The sequence below is a fragment of the Gorilla gorilla genome, chromosome 5 (genome assembly GCF_029281585.2).
Source record: "Gorilla gorilla gorilla isolate KB3781 chromosome 5, NHGRI_mGorGor1-v2.1_pri, whole genome shotgun sequence".
Taxonomy (NCBI): domain Eukaryota; kingdom Metazoa; phylum Chordata; class Mammalia; order Primates; family Hominidae; genus Gorilla; species Gorilla gorilla.
This window is the reverse complement of record NC_073229.2, coordinates 42,363,954-42,383,428: the sequence shown is the minus strand read 5'-3', so window position 1 is coordinate 42,383,428 and position 19,475 is coordinate 42,363,954. Positions and strand designations below refer to the sequence as shown.

The following is a 19,475-nucleotide window of genomic DNA, read 5'->3' as shown; positions in this document are numbered from 1 at the left end:
CTTCCTAGAACTAAATTGAAAGTAAAACCCTAACTTCCCACACCAAGTAACAAAAGAACCAGAGGCTTCTCCCTTTCCAAACCCCACCTTTTCTGTGTGGCAGATGGGAAATTGAAAGTACCTCTGATTGGTTGCAAAAAGCGAAATTACGCTAAGAAGTAAGTTATCCCTTAAAAAAAATTATTCTTTCTGCAACCAATCAGATCTTCCCATAAGAGTGTAACTATGTAACTTCACTTCAGCAGCTGATTGCACGCCACGTCTTTGTTTGCATATAAGGGCAACTTTGTAACTTCACTTTAGCCTTTCACTGGCTGCTTTTCACAGCCAATTGTGGGTCACCACTTCATTTACATGAGATGAGTACCAAGTGGCCAATAGGACACTTCAGTGGGGTATTAGGGCCCTTGAGCTGCTGCTCCACACCACAAACACAGGAGTGTCCTTTGATTTTCAATAAATCCCTGCTTTTGGCGGGGCATGGTGGCTCATGCCTGTAATCCCAGCACTGTGGGAGTCCAAGACAGGTGGATCACCTGAGGTCAGCAGTTTGAGACCAGCCTGACCAACATGATGAAACCCTGTCTCTAATAAAAATAAAGAATTAGCCAGGCTTGATGGCGCATGCCTGTAATCATCCCAGCTACTTGGAAGGCTGAGGCATGAGAATCAATTGAACCCGGGAGGCAGAGGTTGCAGTGGGCCGAGATCGTGTCACTGCACTCCCGCCTGGGCAACAGAGCAAGACTCCATCTCAAAACAACAACAACAACAAACAAACACCTTCAAGGTCTGGCGTGGCGGCTCACACCAGTAATCCCAGCACTTTGGGAGGCGGAGGCAGGCGTTTCACCTGAGGTCGGGAGTTCGAGAGCAGCCTGACCAACATGGAGAAACCCTGTCTCTACTAAAAGTACAATATTAGCTGGGCATGGTGGCACATGCCTGTAATCCCAGCCACTCGGGAGGCTGAGTGAGGCAGGAGAATCGTTTGAACCAGGGAGTTGGAGGTTGCAGTGAGCCGAGATCGCGCCATTGCACTCCAGCCTAGGCAACAAGGGCGAAACCTCATCCTAAAAAAACAAAAACAAACACCTTCGGGCTTTGTGAGTGCTGGTCTCAGAAAAGCACTCAGTCTTCCTCCAAGGGCTAACTTACTTCTTCAGGAGTTGCGTGCCTTTGAGAAATTTCCCAAACCACTACAGAGGAACAACTTCTCCCTTCGTTCACCACTCTACCAAGCACTTGGCTTTTGTACCTTATTGCAATTATGTATCTTCTAATCTTCTAGAGCCTAGAGAATTAGACGGTAATGTGCCTTAAATGCAGAGGTTTCTCTTACTCTTCTCTGGAGCAATGCAGACGTTTGTTGGTTGAAGGATCAAACTCCAAAGTCCCTCCCAGCCTTGGAACTGAGGAATTCTGTGTCCACGAGTCATAACCATACTTATCTATGTTTAGATAGAGAACTTACGCGTTCGACCCAGCATATTTAGGGGCTCCATTAAAGTAATACTCATTATTACTAAGGTGAATTTACAGGCGTACTAGAACACAACCTAACGAGATAATTATTCAAAGCTCACAACGGCACCAAGCACGGTGCTTTCTTTTCCTTCATTAGAAGCCACGGCTTCTCCCATACCTTTCCCATACCTTTCCCAAAACTCTCTCAAAATTGCGAGCCTTGGTCATGGCCTTTATCACCTCCCGCAGAGACTGAGTCACGCTGGTCATCGTGGACGGTTTTCCAGCCTTTGGGCTTTGCGCAAGAACGAACTGCGGAAGAGCTGGAAAGTCCAGAAGTTAGTGAAAGAAGGACACAAAGGGCGAAGAGCCCGCACCCTTCTCCGCCCCTAGGAGCGCAAGAGGCCGGGCGTCAGGCGAGCTGGCAGCCACGGTGGTCCGCGATTTGCTCACTGACGTTCCCCGCACGCTTGTGACCAAGCGCGCATGCGCACTTCGCACCCACCGCCCCGGCGGCTCGCTTGCGGCGCAGCTGTACCAGTTGCCCGAGAGCGGAGCGCATTTCCCCGCCGGGCGGTTGATGCGGCAGCGCCATGGCACAGGCGCCTGCGCAGAGCCACGCGTTGGCCTCCTGTTCCGCTTAAAGGGGCGGTGCAGAGGCGGCAAGAAGATGGAGTTGGGGAGTTGCCTGGAGGGCGGGAGGGAGGCGGCGGAGGAAGAGGGCGAGCCCGAGGTGAAAAAGCGGCGACTTCTGTGTGTGGAGTTTGCCTCGGTCGCAAGCTGCGATGCCGCTGTGGCTCAGTGCTTCCTGGCCGAGAACGACTGGGAGATGGAAGTACGCTTTTGCTGTCCTCGCTTCCGGCTCCATTACCTAGGTCGGTGGAGCGCACAAACTTCATCCCTTGTGCCTTTGTTTTTCAGAGGGCTCTGAACTCCTACTTCGAGCCTCCGGTGGAGGAGAGCGCCTTGGAACGCCGCCCTGAAACCAACTCTGAGCCCAAGACCTAGTAAGTGATGAGGGGAGCGGGAGCCATACCAGGTAGTCCTGCGCGTCCTGGGACCTGCCGTGGAGCTGGGCGGACGATGCTGAGGCAGATCTCCAAGCTGCGTAGCCAGAGGAGCAGGGCTTGCGTTGCTGCTGCTGCGCGGAGTTGCGCCCCAGCAGCGGATCTAACACTGCCCCAGACTGTCGCTTCGAACGTGATTTGGGGTCCAGGGAGGAAAAAATGGAAATGTAATGTTTAACTCAAATGATAGGAAATAAGTAAGCGAGAGGTTTGAAACAAATGAACGAAGGCTAAATCTTCTATCGAAAAATGGCAACTTGGAAGTCTCCTTGCTTCCTGTATTGTTTATTTATTCTAGGCCCTAGGCTGGCCAGCCAGAATAATAGGTTTGTTGTTGTTGTTATTTTTTTTTAATGCACACCTACTCCTGTTATTTCAGTGCCCCTCTCCAGTTCCTGCACTACTGCACTTAAAAAGTGTAGCTGCCTTACAAGGCCCTCTACTATTTGGCTCCATAACTTAGAACCTGCCTTTCCAGGTTCCAGGCCTATCAAACTTTTACTTTTTTCCAACGGATCATCTTCTCCTGTCTTTGAAACTTCGTAAAGATCTTTATTACCTGTGCCTGGAATTTTTTTCTTTTTCCTTCCTTGCTAATATTTGTCTTAAAGGCCCAAGCTGAGACATGATTTATCTCTAGGAAGCTTTTCCTGATGTCCTAAGTCTGGGCAAGAGTCCCCTTTTAGGTACTCTTATAGCATCCTGCATGACCCCTGTTACAACACCTTAGTCCGTATTATAATTGCTGTTCATTATTTTATGTCTCCTCCTAGACTGCACATCTAGTAAGGAGTATCTGTTTTGTACATTGTTAATTTCCCAAAGTCTGACACAACATTTGACACATAATAAGCTCCCAATAAATATTTACTGAATGTATAAAATTCTCGCAGCTATATGTACAACCTGTAAAACTGACTGTTCATAGTGGAGACTTTATTTTCCCTTTGGTCTTTTCAGCTACACTGGCTTACAGATGGGATAAGATATTTTCATTAGGTTCCTTTCTCTGTCTTGCCTCTTGTTGGGGAATTGTCTACTCACCCACAGTGATCTGTCTCTGGCTCCCGTTTTACTAACCAGAGCAAGCTGGACTAGGAGGTGTTTGCCTAGCTCAAACTGGCCAGTGAGATCCTCCCCTTGGTTTCAGAATTAGGACCAAGAGAGTCAAGTCTGAGTCTTCCTATGGAGCTGGAACTGTAACATGTTAACTTAGCACCTGTGAGGATTCATACATATCTTTTTTTGTGTACAAAGAAGCTGAGAACAGAGGTCTGCAGAGAGACAATGAAGCAGAGGGAAGTTGAAGTGTAGGATTGAGAGAAAGCCCTTAACTGCCCTTCCTTAAACATGGCTGTATTTCTGTACCAGGCTCTGTGACATGTTTGTTTCCTTAGAAATTCTCCTGTTTTGGTCAAACCAAGCTGAGTTAATGTCTGTTGGTTGCAACAGACTATATTGTAACCAATAAATAGTAACAAAATAAGTAGATTTCCTGTAATAGGCCCTCAGAAAAGATGCGGATCAAGCTGATCAATGGTGTCATGGCTATTAGGATTCTCTTACCCCGGAATGGTAAATTGGCAAAAACAAGCAAAGGTGTTGATTAGGCTGTGGTCTCTTGTCTCTCAGAACTCAGGTCAAGTATGAATGAGAGTGAAGTTTTAAAGTTTAGTTTGCTCAAGAGAGAAAAATGGGGAAGGGGCAAACTTCAGCGTGTTTCTAAGGCCTGTGACCTGATTAGATTTTTGATGTTGGCTTTAGCAAAAATGAAAGGAAAAAAAAATTGATTGGAAGATTTTATGACCAGAAAAACTCAACCCTGCTGAGCAAGGGCATTGGCTGTCTTAAATGAATGGCGCAGGAATCTCAATTCTGGAGTGAATTCCTGGGATATCAACAAAAATTGAAATTGAACACTAAAGTGATTTAGTCCCCTACGTTAGAATCTATCTTCAGTGTCTCTGATGAGAGACAAGGGAAATCCTCTTAAAACAGCTATGCTGAATCTTAGCTGCATATTGGAATTATCTGGGGAATTAAAAAAAAAAAACCAGAGATTCTAATTTAATTAGTCTTGAGTGGGGCCCATTATTCCTTATTGGCTTTTTTTTTTTTTTTTTTTTATTAGCTGTGCAGGTAATTCTAATGCAGAGCCAGCATTGACAGCCCGTGTCCCAGAGCCTTGTTACTTAGAGTGTGGACTCTGGACCAGCAGCGTGCCACTGCTACTCGGGAATTTGTTAGACATGCAGAATCTTAGGTCTCACCCAGACCTACTGAATCAGAATCTGTATTTTGACAAGATCTCCAGGTGATTTAAAATTGAGGAGCACTGGCCTAACACATAAAACCTAAGACACCAGATATACTGACAAAAGCACTTCCTCCTCTGCTTAGGAATGAAGTCAACAAATCATGCCCCTAAAGTTTGCCAGTCCCTTTCTGTTCCCTTAGTATTTCTGTACAGCAACGTTTTAGAGTTTATTTCCCTTTTCATTTTTCCAAAAGGAAATTTTTAATACAGTTGCCTGGTTTTTCTTGCTGCATTAAATATTAAATATTGTGGGTGTTGCATAAATTGCAGAGATATTTGTATTAGGTTCTTGTGTTGCTATAAATACCTGAGACTGGGTAATTTATAAAGAAAAGAGATTTAATTGGCTAACAGTTCTGCAGGCTCTACTGGAAGCATGGCCCCAGCCTCTGCTGGGCCTCAGGAAGATTTCAATCATGGCAGAAGGGAAAGGGGAGCCCAGGTATCACATGGAGAGCGCAGGAGCAAGGGGGTGGGGTGGTGCCACATACTTTTAAACAACCAGATCTTGCAAGAAGAACTCAGTATCGTGAAGATAGCACCAAGACATTAATGAGGGATCTGCCCCCATGACCCAAACACCTCCCACTGGACCCCACTACCAACATTACGGATTATATCTCAACATGAGATTTGGAGGGGACAAACATCCAAACTATATCAATATGGAATTGGATTACAATGAAACTAGAGGAGGAAAGGATGGCATAGTGAATAAGAGCATGGACTCTGGAGCCAAAATGCAAAGGTTATAAGTCCACCTGTGCTATTTAGTAACTGTGTAACTTCTCTCTGCCTCAATTTCTTTGTGCAGTGGGGATAGTAATATGGTTCTAAGTCTACCTGTGCTATTTAGTAACTGTGTAACCTCTCTCTGCCTCAGTTTCTTTATCTGTGCAACCCCTTCCTCATGGGGTTGTTGTAAGGATTAAGTGAGCTAATAGATGTAAAACACTTGGAATTGTGCCTGGCATATAGAGCTCAGTAAGTATAAGCTGTGATTAATGACACCATCATGCTCTCCCCATACATCACCCATGACAGTCCACCTGTTGAGGAAAGTAGGGATTGTGTTTACAGTTTTATGAGGTAGATTGAGTTATAGTTGGACATCTTTAAACTTGGAAAAAAAGGTGTGTGTGCCGGATAGGTAAGGGGCCTAATGTGATTAGCAAACACCTTTGTCTATGATAGTATATATATTTTTAAATTCAGTTATGAAACAGAAGATTTGACAGAAATAAAGAGCTAATAATTTCTCCTTTCTGGTTTTAATGCTTTTCATAAAAAGGAAATAACATCTTTGATCAGGCATGGAATCACTTGGCTTTTTCTCTCTGGTGGTAAGATGAAGGGGGCCAGCCCCTCCACACCTGTGGGTATTTCTCTTCAGGTGGGACGAGAGACTGAGAAAAGAAATAAGACGGAGAGACAAAGTATAGAGGAAGAAAAATGGGCCCAGGGGACCGGTGCTTAGCATACGGAGGATCTGCATGGGCACTGGTCTCTGAGTTCCCTCAGTATTTATTGATCACTATCTCTACCATCTTGGTGAGGGGGATGTGACAGGACTAGAGGGTAATGGTGGAGTCATCAGGAAAACGTGAGCAAAGGACTCTGTGTCATAAATAAGTTTAAGGAAAGGTGCTATGCCTGGATGTGCACGTAGGCCAGGTTTATGTTTGACTTTACACAAACATCTCAGTGCAATAAAGAGTAGTAGTGCCGCCAGCATGTCTCACCTCCAGCTATAAGGCGGTTTTCTCCTATCCAAGTAAATAGAATGTACGATCGGGTTTTATACCGAGACATTCCATTTCCAGGGACGAGCAGGAGACAGATGCCTTCCTCTTATCTCAACTGCAAAGAGGCCTTCTTTCACTGATCCTCCTCAACACAGACCCTTTTTGGGTGTCGGGCTGGGGGACGGTCAGATCTTTCTCTTCTCACGAGGCCATTATCTCAGGATGTCTCAGTGGGGGGAATCCTTGGACAATACCCAGGCTTTCTTGGGCAGAGGTCCATGTGGCCTTCCGCAGTGCATTGTGTCCCTGGGTACTCGAGACTGGAAAATGGCGATGACTTTTACCAAGCATACTGCTTGCAAACACAATTTTAACAAAGCACATCCTGCACAGCCCTAAATCCATTAAACCTTGAGTCAATACAGCACATGTTTCTGTGAGCACAGGGTTGAGGCTAGAGTTACAGATTAACAGCACCTCAAGGCAGAAGAATTTTTCTTAGTACAGATCAAAATGGAGTTTCTTATGTCTTCCTCTTTCTACATAGACACGGTAACGGTCTGATCTCTCTTTCACCCACAGTAAGACGTTGAAAAAAAGTCTAATAGCTCATTGTTGAATAAGAGAACTTTTGGGTAGGATGAAATTCACAAAAGAAAGTTTTGCACTTTTTTTTTATGCTCTTGAAGGTTATTTTTATGTAAAAGGAAGACAATTCAAAATATTTTATGCTACAAAATTGACATTAAGTTCATCTAGCACCCAGATCGTGGCCTTTAAATACCGTTCTTCACTGAAAGGAACAAGGGCTTTTCAGAAATGACTGATTTCATAGAATGAAAGGGGCTTAATGTAAAAATTAAAAAAGAAGTTAAAAAGAAATGACTGATTCCAGAGCAGGGGCAAAAAAAGTACAAGATGAGCCTATGATATCTGTGGTGTTAGAAAGTAAGGAGGTGCCCAGAAAATGTTGGGGACAAGACCTAGCTTAAAAGCTGCCTGCCCTTTCCCCATGAAATCTGGTATAACCCAAGCAACAGGATGCTTGGTAGGAATAGATTACAATCCATAAAAAAAGAACCCATACTGATATAAATACAGTTATCCAAGAGATAAGGGAACATTTTTCCTTACAGTAGAACTCCATCTATTAAATGTGGAAGACATGAGGAATTAGAAAAAAAATCTTCATTTGGGAACTGCCGTATTGATAATTATTTCAGGTAGATATCAACAGATACTAAAACTAGTAGGAAAGTTCAGTGAACAACAGCATATTTACATAATCACAAAGTACTTTCCCACAAAATACTTACTATGATGGGGAAAATTATAACTTTGTAGTAGAGAAATCTGGTTAACAACACTTTAACCAAGTGATCAAAGCTAACATCACCAGGAATGGGACAGCTCCATATCAGATGCTTGATATGGTGCATTGCGGAGGACATACTATCACTTCTGTGACATTCCTGCCAAAAAATGCATAATCTGAATCAAATAATAGGAAAACATAAGCCCAATCTGAAGGACATTCTGTAAGATAAATGGCCTGTACTCTTCAAAAATGTCAGAGTCATGAGAGACAAAGACTGAAAAACTGTTCTGGATTAAAGAAAATTAAAAGAGACATGCCATCTAAATATAACATGTGATCCTGGATTAGGACACTAGTAGCACAATTGGCAAGATTGGACTAGGTCTTTAGATATTATTAAATCTAGCCATAGGAGGCAATAAGAAAAAGAAAAACTTATATCAATGATAATCTTCTGACTTGTTGATCATACTAGAGTATACTGTTATGCACCACATAACCACATCTCAGTTGACAACAAACTGCATAAATGAAGATGAACCCATAAGATTATATTACTGTATTTTTGCTATACCTTTTCTATATTAGGTATTTTTAGAACACAAGTAAGTGCCATTGTGTTACAGTTGCCTACAGTATCCAGTATAGTAGCATGCTGTACAGGTTTGTAGCCTAGGAGCAGTAGGCTAGACCATATAGCCTAGGTGTGTAGGAGGCTGTTATACCATCTAGGTTTGTGTAAATTCTCTCTATGATGTTTGCATAATGATGAAATCACCTAATGACACGCTTCTCCAAATGTGGTGCATAACTGTATATGTAAGGCATGTCTTCGTGTTTAGGAAATAATACAAAAATATTTAAACAAATGGTTCAGAATAAAAAGAATAAAGCAAGTAAATGTTAAGTAAGTAAAATGTTAATATTTGAGGAACCTGGGTGAATGGTGTATAGGAGAAAAGTTAAAATGTTGGCATTAAAACTATAAATTCAGACACCTATTTTTAAAATTCATGAATAGTTTATAAATGCTTAGGAGTTAACCTTTTAATAAAGTTTGTCCCTCCACTCATATGTCTGGGGTATTGGTTGGGGGAGCAGATGGTGGAGTCAAGACTATGGACTGGAACACATACATATGTCCTTTCCAGCATGGCAGTCTCAGGGTGGTTGGACTTTTTACATGGCAGTTCCAGGGTTCCTGGAGGGAGTGTTCCAAAAGCCTTGAATGGAAGTGGCAGATTATCTTAAGGCCAAACCTCAAAAGTCCCAGAATATTCTTTCCCTGTAGTAAGCAAGCCACTAAGGTCTGGATTCAAAGGGGAGGGGCATTAGGTTTCATCATTCAAAGAGGGGAGTAGCAAAGAATTTGCAGTTCCTATTTATCTGCCACAATGAGATCTTATTTAACATATGATTTTAAAAAATTCCAAAAAGATTTAGAAATCCTACATTTCTGAGTCTAATTTGGGATCATAGTTTATACAATTATTCTAGTGACACATGTCATTGAAGGATATTAAGTTGTTTATAACTGCCTAAGTGAGCAAACATTTGGACAGTACAGTAAGAATCTATCTACGAACCCAAAAGTATCTGAGTCAGGTCTAAATCAATTTAGAAGGTTTATTTTGCCAAGGTTAAGGACGCACCCGTGACACACCCTCAGGAAGTCCTGACTACCTTGTGGACATGTGCCCTAGGTAGTTGAGGTACAGCTTGCAAGTCAATACCCTGAGACACCAAAGGTTGCAGCAGAAAAAAAGTTTTAATTGTAAGGCGACCAAACCAGGGGACTGGAGGAAACTTCAGATTCTCCTTGAGAAGTTTGGAGCTTGAAACTTAAAGAGGTTTGGAGTGGACCAAGGTGTGAGGATTGTTGATTGGTCAGAGTGCAATGATGAAGTCATGGGATCTAGAGATGAAGAAACTGCATTCTCATGCTGATTCGGTTCCTGTTGGGGTGTGTTCAAACTGGCTGGTGTCAGCTTTCTGCTGGAATTCAGCGTCTGAAAAACATCTTAAGCAATTCTTAAACAAAAGCCTTATGATTCTGATGTCAGAGATCTTACCCATAGGAGCAATGGGGATGCAAGTCGTCAGTATATAGGGCTATGGGATGACTTTCCGTACAAAGAAGTGGGCCAAAGTGCAGCGTGATTAATGCTTAATTATATTTCTGTCTAGAACCTGGCATGCAATTCTTGTTAACCCTGTAAGGACAGTGTCACTTTTAGGGCTCTTTTAAAATTTGTCTGTAAAATGAGGGCTACAAATACAAAATAATTCTTAATCAATTTATAGATTATTTGCAAAGCCGTGTTTTATTCTGATCTTGCCAGTGTTGACCTAACCAATGAAGAAACAACTGATTCCACCACTTCTAAAATCAGCCCATCTGAAGATACTCAGCAAGAAAATGGCAGCATGTTCTCTCTCATTACCTGGAATATTGATGGATTAGATTTAAACAATCTGTCAGAGAGGGCTCGAGGGGTGTGTTCCTACTTAGCTTTGTAAGTATTATCACTTCTATTTAATAGTATTGTGTCTTATGTATATACAAAGTAACAGTTCAAGGTTGTGGGCTTTAGAATTAAACCTAAGTTCAATGTCCAGCTCTGAGAAGAAACATCTGAAGAACTGAGATGATTGCGTCTGAGAGCAGGATTGCAGGCTGCAGCAAAGAGGGAACACTAATTTTCGTTAGAAGCCTTTTAGTACTGTTTTCTTCTTAAACTTTGTTTATCGTAACTACGTGAAATTAAAACTACCAAAAAGATCTATTTGTGCCCCATGCTGGCTCTGTGATCTTGGGCAAATCACTTAAGTTCTGTGGACAGTTTTCTTCATTGTGGATAATAACTGCTTCAAGAGGATTGAAAGAAACATTGAAAGCATCTCTTAGTGTATAGAACCATTGAAGTCTCTCAATATGGTGGTTTCTATTGTCAGTTTTTCTAGTTCTTTTTGATATATTTGTTATAGTACTACATTAATAAATAGCACACATCTTTCTCATTTTATAGTTATCAAAGATCAGCATAAACACTCAGTATTAGGTGCCCTAGAGGGTTTTTTGTTTTTGGTATGTTGTGGGATTTCCTTCATTTAGGTAGCTGAAAATGAAATGGTATACTTGGTATTTGTCATAAATTGATGTTTTTCATTAGGTACAGCCCAGATGTGATATTTCTACAGGAAGTTATTCCCCCATATTATAGCTACCTAAAGAAGAGATCAAGTAATTATGAGATTATTACAGGTAACAACTTTTGTTATTCAACTTGTCTTTTCTTTGAAAAACAGATCAGTGAAAGAGATAAATCAAAGTTGGTCTATCGGGACATAGAGAGGAAAAAGCACAAATAAATAAGTTTGAGAAAAATAAGCAAGACACAGAATACTACAAGAATTATAGGAGAATATTTTATACAACTTAATGTTAATAGTGTGAAAAGGAAATGGATGATTTTTCAGGAAAATATAAATCACTAAAATTTGAGAAACAACACCTTTTTGGTGAAATTCAGTTGTTAAAAGTTTTAACTGAAATAATCACATTGTGGTTATTATGCTTTTTCAAAAAGTCTTTATTTTATAATTCCTTATTTATTTTGTTGTTCTTTTTGTACTTTTTTAGCCCTGAGTAATTTAGTGTTTAAATTTTCCATCTATTTTGTTTTTGCTAAATATATTTAAAATACTACTTTGGCCACATCTCATGATTTTCATATACAGTCTTTCCTTGGTATTCTCAGGGGATTGGTTCTAGGGTTCCTCAATGGATACCAAAATTCGCACATACTCAGTTTCCTCAGTCTGCTCTGCAGAACCCATCTATATGTGAGCACTCCATTTCTGCAGGTTTCATGTCCTGGGAAGACTATATTTTCAACCTGCATTTGGTTGTGGATGCAGAACCCACAGATACAGAGGACCAACCGTATTTACTGAAAAAATATCTGTATAAGTGGACCTTAAAGTTCACTTGTGTTGTTCAAGTGTCAACTGTATAGTGCTTTCTTTGACTTTCATTTTTATATAGTATGTGATTTTTAGTTTCAATCGACTCCTTAATCGAGAATTTCTAAGGAGAGGGTTCTCTCTCAGTCTGTGTGTGTCTCTCTTTATGGAACTTTTTTGTATTCTCTTGGGGATTCTTTTAGGATTTCTGATTCCCATGCTTCCTTCTTGGTTTACTTCCTTATTTTATTGGAGCACCTTCTCTAATTAATTTCTAAGAAATAGTGCATGGATAGTGAAGTTTTTGAATCCCAGCATATTTGAAAATGTCTGTGTTGTAGCTTTGTAGTTCTTGATAGTTTGGCTGAAGATAGGTATCTGGGTAAATAGATGTTTTCCTTCAGAATTCTGAAGGCATTCTTCAATGTCTTCTAGTTTCCATTATTGATGATGGGTGATAAGGCTGATGCCATTCTAATTCTTATTCTTTTCTTTTTCCCTACTCTCTGGAAGCTTTGAGGGTCTTCTTTTTAACCCTCATGTTCTTTGAGTCTTTTTAAAATCTATTGTACTGAATGCTTGGTGGGAACTTTTAATCTGTGGAATTTTAATATGTGGAAAACCTTAGTTGGAAAATCCTTTTCCCTCTCCCTCCCTCCCACCATTCCCCTCGCCTCTCCTGTCATTGTCTTCGTTATTTCTCTCTCCTTTTCTCCCTGTCTCTTCTTTCCTTCCTTAAGTTTTTTTACTCTCCCATTTTTCTGAATTCCCTCTGTTAAACAGTGGACCTCCTGGGTTGATCCTTGAATTTTCTTAACTTTCTCTTATTCTCCTATCTCTATTGACTGTTCTACTTTCTTGGCAACTATCTTGACTTTTAGATAGCATTATTTTAATTTCCTAGGCCTCCTATTCACTGAATATCTTTTTTATGGCATACTTTTCTTGGTTTATGGATACAGTATCTTTTTTATTAGTTTTTTGTTTTAGGTTTTAATCTCTTTCCCTGCATTGTTTTTATTTCTTTCTTTTTGTTTATTTTGATTATGTTATGTCACGTCAGTATCCATCATGTCATGTTAGACCTGTTCCTTAAATATGTAGGGATCCTTGGCTTTTGGTTCACATTTAAACACCAAACACTAAAATGTTGATTACAGTTTAGTATGCCTGAGCAAGGCTAAGTAGTTTACCTTACTGGACAAGGGTGAGGGATTGATTGTAGAGCAAACTGCTTATTCATTTGAGGGAGACCCACAATTGTCAGTGTGTTGGTATATACAGGCCTTTAATCTGAGACCATTTTGTTTCTCCAAAAAAGAATTATTTAGCTTTCTGCCTTCTGGGTGTTAGGGCTGGGGTGGTGTGCTTGTTTTGCCTACCTTCTGGAAGCAGGTCAGGGGAAGGGAGCTGAGTAGGCACACTTTACTTAATCAGTGTTCAACCCATTCCCCTATCAGCCCTGGGCTAACGTGCATGCCCCTCCCTGTGGCTGGTGACTCTGGAGCCTCTAAAATTTAGTTCTCTGTAAAACTGTAGTCTCCTGTTAATAGAGGGACAGTCACTTAGCTCTAAGGAGTTGAGGAAACCTGGGAGTTGTTTAACCCCATATCCAGACCTTCAACTGGCCCTCCTCGTCTTAGCTCAGCACCTTACCTTTTGTGGTACCTTTATGTTCAAGCACTAAGTGTTTCCAGATTTTGGTGGAACAAATCTGCTTGCTTCCTGTCTATGGTTCTCTGCTACAGTCACTCAAGTGGTTTCCTTCTCTTCTGATAAACCGGTTACCACTTCTCCATCTGTTTTCTGTTTTCTGAAAAACTATTGGAAGCTTTCATTCATGGCCTCTACTCCTATTTTCTGTTCTTGCAGGTTTATATCTTTCTAGATTTTTATTCATTTACTATAATTTTTCTGGAACTTCTAGTATGAGAAGTAGTAAGTGGATATCAGCTGGCCACAGTTCATCTCATCTACTCTGTGTCTTTCAGAAATTTCTCAAATTTTCTCATCTGATATTGTCAGCATTATTTTTTGGCACTTGTTTACATTTTTTTTCATTTTTATTTATTTATTTATTTTGAGACGGAATTTCACTATTGTTGCCTAAGCTAGAGTGCAATGGCATAATCTCAGCTCACCGCAACCTCTGCCTCCCAGGTTCAAGTGATTCGCCTGCCTCAGCCTCCCGAGTAGCTGAGATTACAGGCATGTGCCACCACGCCTGACTAATTTTGTGTTTTGTAGAGGCAGGGTTTCTCCATTTTGGTCAGGTTGGTCTCAAACTCCTCACCTCAGGTGATCCGCCCACCTTGACCTCCCAAAGTGCTGGGATTACAGGCATGAGCCACTGTGCCTGGTCTTTTTTTATTTTATTTTATTTCTTCTAAGCTTCTAGCTAAAATTTGGGAGGGAGGAGGTAGACTTGTTTGGCCATGATGAACTATTTTGAAATAATAGTTTAAAGATTTAGATCCATGTAAATATCTGTTACCTGTTTGCTATAAAATTCTTCAATAGGCAAACTTGTGGTAAACTGAAAATAACTCTCACCTTCTCAGCCTAAATTCTTTTCCACAAACATTTGTAGGTCATGAAGAAGGATATTTCACAGCTATAATGTTGAAGAAATCAAGAGTGAAATTAAAAAGCCAAGAGATTATTCCTTTTCCAAGTACCAAAATGATGAGAAACCTTTTATGTGTGCATGTGAGTAATTTTTAAAAATTGAGTGTTTTATTAAAAAAAGATTTTTTCATAGTTTTGTGTTATTCTTTTTAAAACCATTGCCTTTAGAGAAAAATTTGCTTCACACATGTAGATTCTTTTAGATAGTCTTTAACACTCTCTAAAATTAAGTTTTTACATAAATTTTAAATGCAGATAGAATTCTTGGTCTATTGTTTTCTTAAGAATATTTGAGAGTTTGCTAACATTCCACATTTGCTTCCTAAAGTAATGTTTTTACTTTCTACTCTATACATGCTGCTATATTTTACTCTATGAGACTTACAAAAATGAAAAATAGATCTTGCTCTGATATAGTATATAGATTAGTAAGGGAGAGTGTGTATATAGTAACTAAAACATAAGAAAGGCATAAGTGCCACAGGAGAGGTATAAATGATGTGTGGAAGTTTAGAGAAAGGAGAGATGACTTTTAGCCAGATTGTTTAGTGAGAGTTTTATAGAGGAGATGGTATTTGAAATGAACCCTGAAAAATATGTAAGACATAGATGTTAAAAAGAGTCCAAGTAGAGAAACCACCATGAGCAAACTTTTGCAAGTTGCAAGAGGTGTACATGTATGAGTATGAATGAGCATTCTATTCAGTTGAGTGTAGGGGCCATGGAGAGGCAAATATGACAGGTTGAGAAGTAGGTAGGCTCCTGATTATAGAAGAGCATGAATGACCAATATGAAAGAATTAGACTTTATTCTGCAGGCACTTAGTATAATGATAGATTGTACATTGTTGGTGTCTTAATTGCAAATGGTAAATGATTCTCATTCATTCAGTTAACTGACTTTTTTGGAATACCTGTATGCCAGGCCCTTAATAATACAGCAATAAATAAGAATCATCTCTGCTTTGCAAATGACTTATGGCTTTGTAGGAGGGAAATAATTGTCCTTTTAATTTAGCCTAGGGGGCTTTGAAACAGTCTGTTCAGCATACTTTAGGTGTATTGAGGAGGGAGCCGCTGATGGCATGGGGACACTGGGGAAAGGTTCACAGTGGAGGTGACATCTGGGGGTAGGTCGTGCTTGCTAAACCGTCGTCTTTGGGGACAGAGTTAGTGCTTTAATACTTCTTTTGATCCGGAGGGATAGGCATAGTGCTGATTTTACAGTTTCAGTTTAGTAAATATATACCATTTGACAGAACAATCTGCTGATTTTATTATTAAAGTTCAGTATTAATAGTCAGTGGACAGTTTTAATGACTGTTTGTCCTGCTGCAGGTGAATGTGTCAGGAAATGAGCTTTGCCTTATGACATCCCATTTGGAGAGCACCAGAGGGCATGCTGCGGAACGAATGAATCAGTTAAAAATGGTTTTAAAGAAAATGCAAGAGGCTCCAGAGTCAGCTACAGTTATATTTGCAGGAGATACAAATCTAAGGGATCGAGAGGTGAGTGACAAAGTCAGTTTGATGTTTGAGGACAGATTATTGCTATGGAGACTAATTTAGGTTCCTTTGACCAAAGCTGTTAAAACTAGGACCTTTAGTCACTGAAAATGTCTTAAGTGACCTTGCAATTCAGCGAATATTTGTTTAGCCTATGCTGTATGCCTAGGGGAAGAAGGGGCTCTTTTTGGAGGAAAATAAAAATGTGCATGAGAAATAGACAACACTAAACTATATGTGTGTGTGTGTGTATATATATATATAGGATTAGAAAGAAAGGTAGAGAAAATGATTGTAGAAGAGTTTAGAAAAGGTTGTTTCTTTGCAGTATTCCTAGGTGCAATATGAGAACAATGGAAAGATTGGACCATGATAATTGTTCCTGACTCTCTTTTTTTCTGAGGTTTCCTTTTCTTTTTTCTTTTTTGGCTTTTATTAGCCTTTTTTACCCACTTTTCTTGCCACCACCATGTCCAGATCTCCAGGTCTGAAACAAAGTCTCTTTCTCCCTGCCTATAGCTCAGTTGAGACACAGTGGGATTTTTCAGGACCTTAAAAAATTAAACATGGAATTACTAATGTGATGCATCAATTACACTTCTAGGTATAAATACCCAAAAGAAGTGAAAGCAGGGATTTGAATATATTTTATCTACCCATGGATGTTCACAGCTGTGTTATTCACAGTAGCTAAAAGGTGGAAGCAGCCCAAATATCACTGACAGATGAATAAACAAAATGTGCTATATGTATACAGTGGATTATTATTCACCCTTAAAATGAAGAAATTTTGACACATGCTACAATATGGGCGAATCTTAAAGACATTATGCTGAGTGAATGAAGCCAATCCAAAAAGGAAAAGATACTATATGATTCCTCTTATGAATTTCCTAAACTGGTCAAATTCATAGAGACAGAAAGTAGAATGGTGTTTGCCAGGGACTGGGGGTATAAGGGAAGGTGAATTGGTGTTTAATGGGTACAGAGTTTCAGTTGGGGAAGATTAAAAGGTTCTGGAGATGGATGATAGTCATGGTTGCACAACTATGTGAATGTACTTGATGCTACATCACTGTACACTTAAAAATTGTTAAAATGGCTGCGCACAGTGTCTCATGCCTGTAATCCCAGCACTTAGGGAGGCCGAGGTGGGCAGATCACTTGAGGCCAGGAGTTCGAGACCAGCCTGGCCAGCACGGTGAAACCCCGTCTCTACTAAAAATACAGAAATTAGCCGGGCATTGTGGCACACGCCTGTGATCCCAGCTATGCAGGAGGCTGAGGCACTAGAATTGCTTGAACCTGGGAGGTGGAAGTTGCAGTGAACCGAGATTGCACCGCTGCACTCCATCCTGGGCAACAGAGTGAGACTCCCACCTCAAAAAAAAAAAAAATTTGTTAAAATGATAAATCTTATATTGTGTATATTTTACCACAAACAATTTTTTTAAATCCTGGAGTGTGAATGAGCAAACAGAATTAATATTATTAATAAACTTCAAATAAAACTGAAGGCAGTTGAAATTTTTGGATCATATGAATGCTGTACTTCTGAAGTTGTAGACTAACGTAGAGTGGCAGTTCTGCCTTCTTTTCACTTGAGTTCAGTTTTTAAAAACAGATAACAGCAGTAACAGGCCATGTATATTCAGCCTTCTAAGTTTTATCTGAAACCCAAAGTTAGGAACCTATTTGTGGCAGAAGAGAAGGGGCAAATTCCAAACCCCTCTGGCTGTCTTGATATTTTTATATTACATACTACTATGCAGCATAGTACTTTTTATAATGTATCTCATTGTTTTGCATTTCTGCATTAGTAATTTCTTGCACGGTAATAGCAAAAACACCTTTTTTTTTTTTTTAAGTTAGTGGGCAAAAGGCTATGTGTATCTTAGAGAGTATTCTTTTTCTTTTCAGGTTACCAGATGTGGTGGTTTACCCAACAACATTGTGGATGTCTGGGAGTTTTTGGGCAAACCTAAACATTGCCAGTATACATGGGATACACAAATGAACTCTAATCTTGGAATAACTGCTGCTTGTAAGCTTCGTTTTGATCGAATATTTTTCAGAGCAGCAGCAGAAGAGGGACACATTATTCCCCGAAGTTTGGAACTTCTTGGATTAGAAAAACTGGACTGTGGTAGATTTCCTAGTGATCACTGGGGTCTTCTGTGCAACTTAGATATAATATTGTAAAATGCTTTTCAAATGTGAGTTTTGTCCTGATTTTTGCAAATACAATTTCCACCTTCTGGAAAGGTAGGTTTGCTGTGGAGGAAATAGTGTACTAGATCATTGTCACAGAAAAACCAACTATGATTTATGGTTGTGTTTTCAGAACTCAACATTAAAGATTAATGTTTATTTAAATGAACACATTCCTGCGTTCAGGATGTGAGGCCATTTAATAAAAAGGGCACAAAGCCTGTCAGAGTTTTCAACGGTGCTTCTAGCTGCCAGCTGGATTCCAAACAGGTACCACATTGTCTCTGAGCTAATGTTTATATTTTTCCATTCAGGCACCGAAATAGTTAAATTTAAAATAAGTCTTCAAAAGAAAACATAAGGGATTATTGAGTTCTTGGGACTGGATCCTTTATTTCATAAGTTCAGATCATCTTAAATGAAAATGCCATGATTATCTGCAGTTAAGTAGATGACAGCTATTCTACATCAGACTTGATTTTTGTCAGCTAATTACATAATTGGTAAGCTATAATTGAAACCTTATGGCTTAAAATTCCTTAACTCCTTTTTGATTCATGTTTGTAGTCATGTTGTCAACAGAGGCAAAGTTAAGCTTGATGATGGTTAAAATCAGTTTGATAGCACCGTGGGACATTTTTCTAACAAAAATAAATGCGTGAAGAGACATAGCCTTTTAGTTTTGCTAATTGTAAAATGGAAATGCTTTACAGGAAGTAAATGCAAATTACTTTTAAGTGTGCTTTAAAGAAAAATATTTTCCTCACAGAAATTTAAATAATTTTATTTGTTTATGGTTTGCTTTAGTATGTTTTTGTGTCCATGATGAGATTAAATTTTTTATCTGCTTCCTGCTTCTGGCTCTACTGCTGCTTCTTCCTCTTTGTGTAGAAGAAAACAGATTTCCATTTGCTTCTCACTCCACCAAGAATTACCAAGAATATATCTGCTTCCTTTGTCTGAAAAAAAGCCAGCGAGAATAATTAGAAGTAACAGAATCTTATTTATATCAGGAGTGCCAAAATTTAAACACCTAAAAAAAGATATTTATATATAATATTCCCTTTGTAGTGACAACGAAAAAGTTTAAGTGTTAATCATAATTTTAATCATTAAAAATAAAAAATGAGGGCCGGGTGCAGTGGCTCACACCTGTAATCCCAGCACTTTGGGAGGCTGAGGCGGGTGGATCATGAGGTCAGGAGATCGAGACCATCCTGGCTAACATGGTGAAACCCTGTCTCTACTAA

General features: G+C 39.8%; 2 protein-coding genes across 3 annotated transcripts in view; one reads left to right on the top strand and one right to left on the bottom strand.

Annotated features, from left to right (window-relative positions):
* Positions 1–1,797, bottom strand: part of ACOT13 (acyl-CoA thioesterase 13) — a 34,686-nt gene extending 32,889 nt beyond the window's left edge. The window contains exon 1 of one of the 2 annotated variants that reach the window (XM_055390367.2): positions 1,657–1,797. In XM_055390367.2, the coding sequence (XP_055246342.1) occupies positions 1,657–1,737 (81 nt within the window). In that variant the 5' untranslated portion in view covers positions 1,738–1,797. Of the gene's footprint in view, positions 1–1,645 lie in introns of both variants that reach the window. The other variant, XM_063707370.1, reaches the window with a different exon arrangement.
* A 160-nt stretch (positions 1,798–1,957) lies between these two features.
* On the top strand, positions 1,958–19,079 carry TDP2 (tyrosyl-DNA phosphodiesterase 2). Its single transcript, XM_004043343.5, has 7 exons — positions 1,958–2,302; positions 2,389–2,474; positions 10,257–10,430; positions 11,088–11,179; positions 14,471–14,589; positions 15,847–16,017; positions 17,935–19,079. Exons 1-7 carry the CDS (start codon positions 2,048–2,050, stop codon positions 18,214–18,216), a joined length of 1,179 nt encoding a protein of 392 aa, XP_004043391.1. The 5' UTR covers positions 1,958–2,047; the 3' UTR covers positions 18,217–19,079.
* The last annotated feature ends 396 nt before the right edge of the window (positions 19,080–19,475 follow it).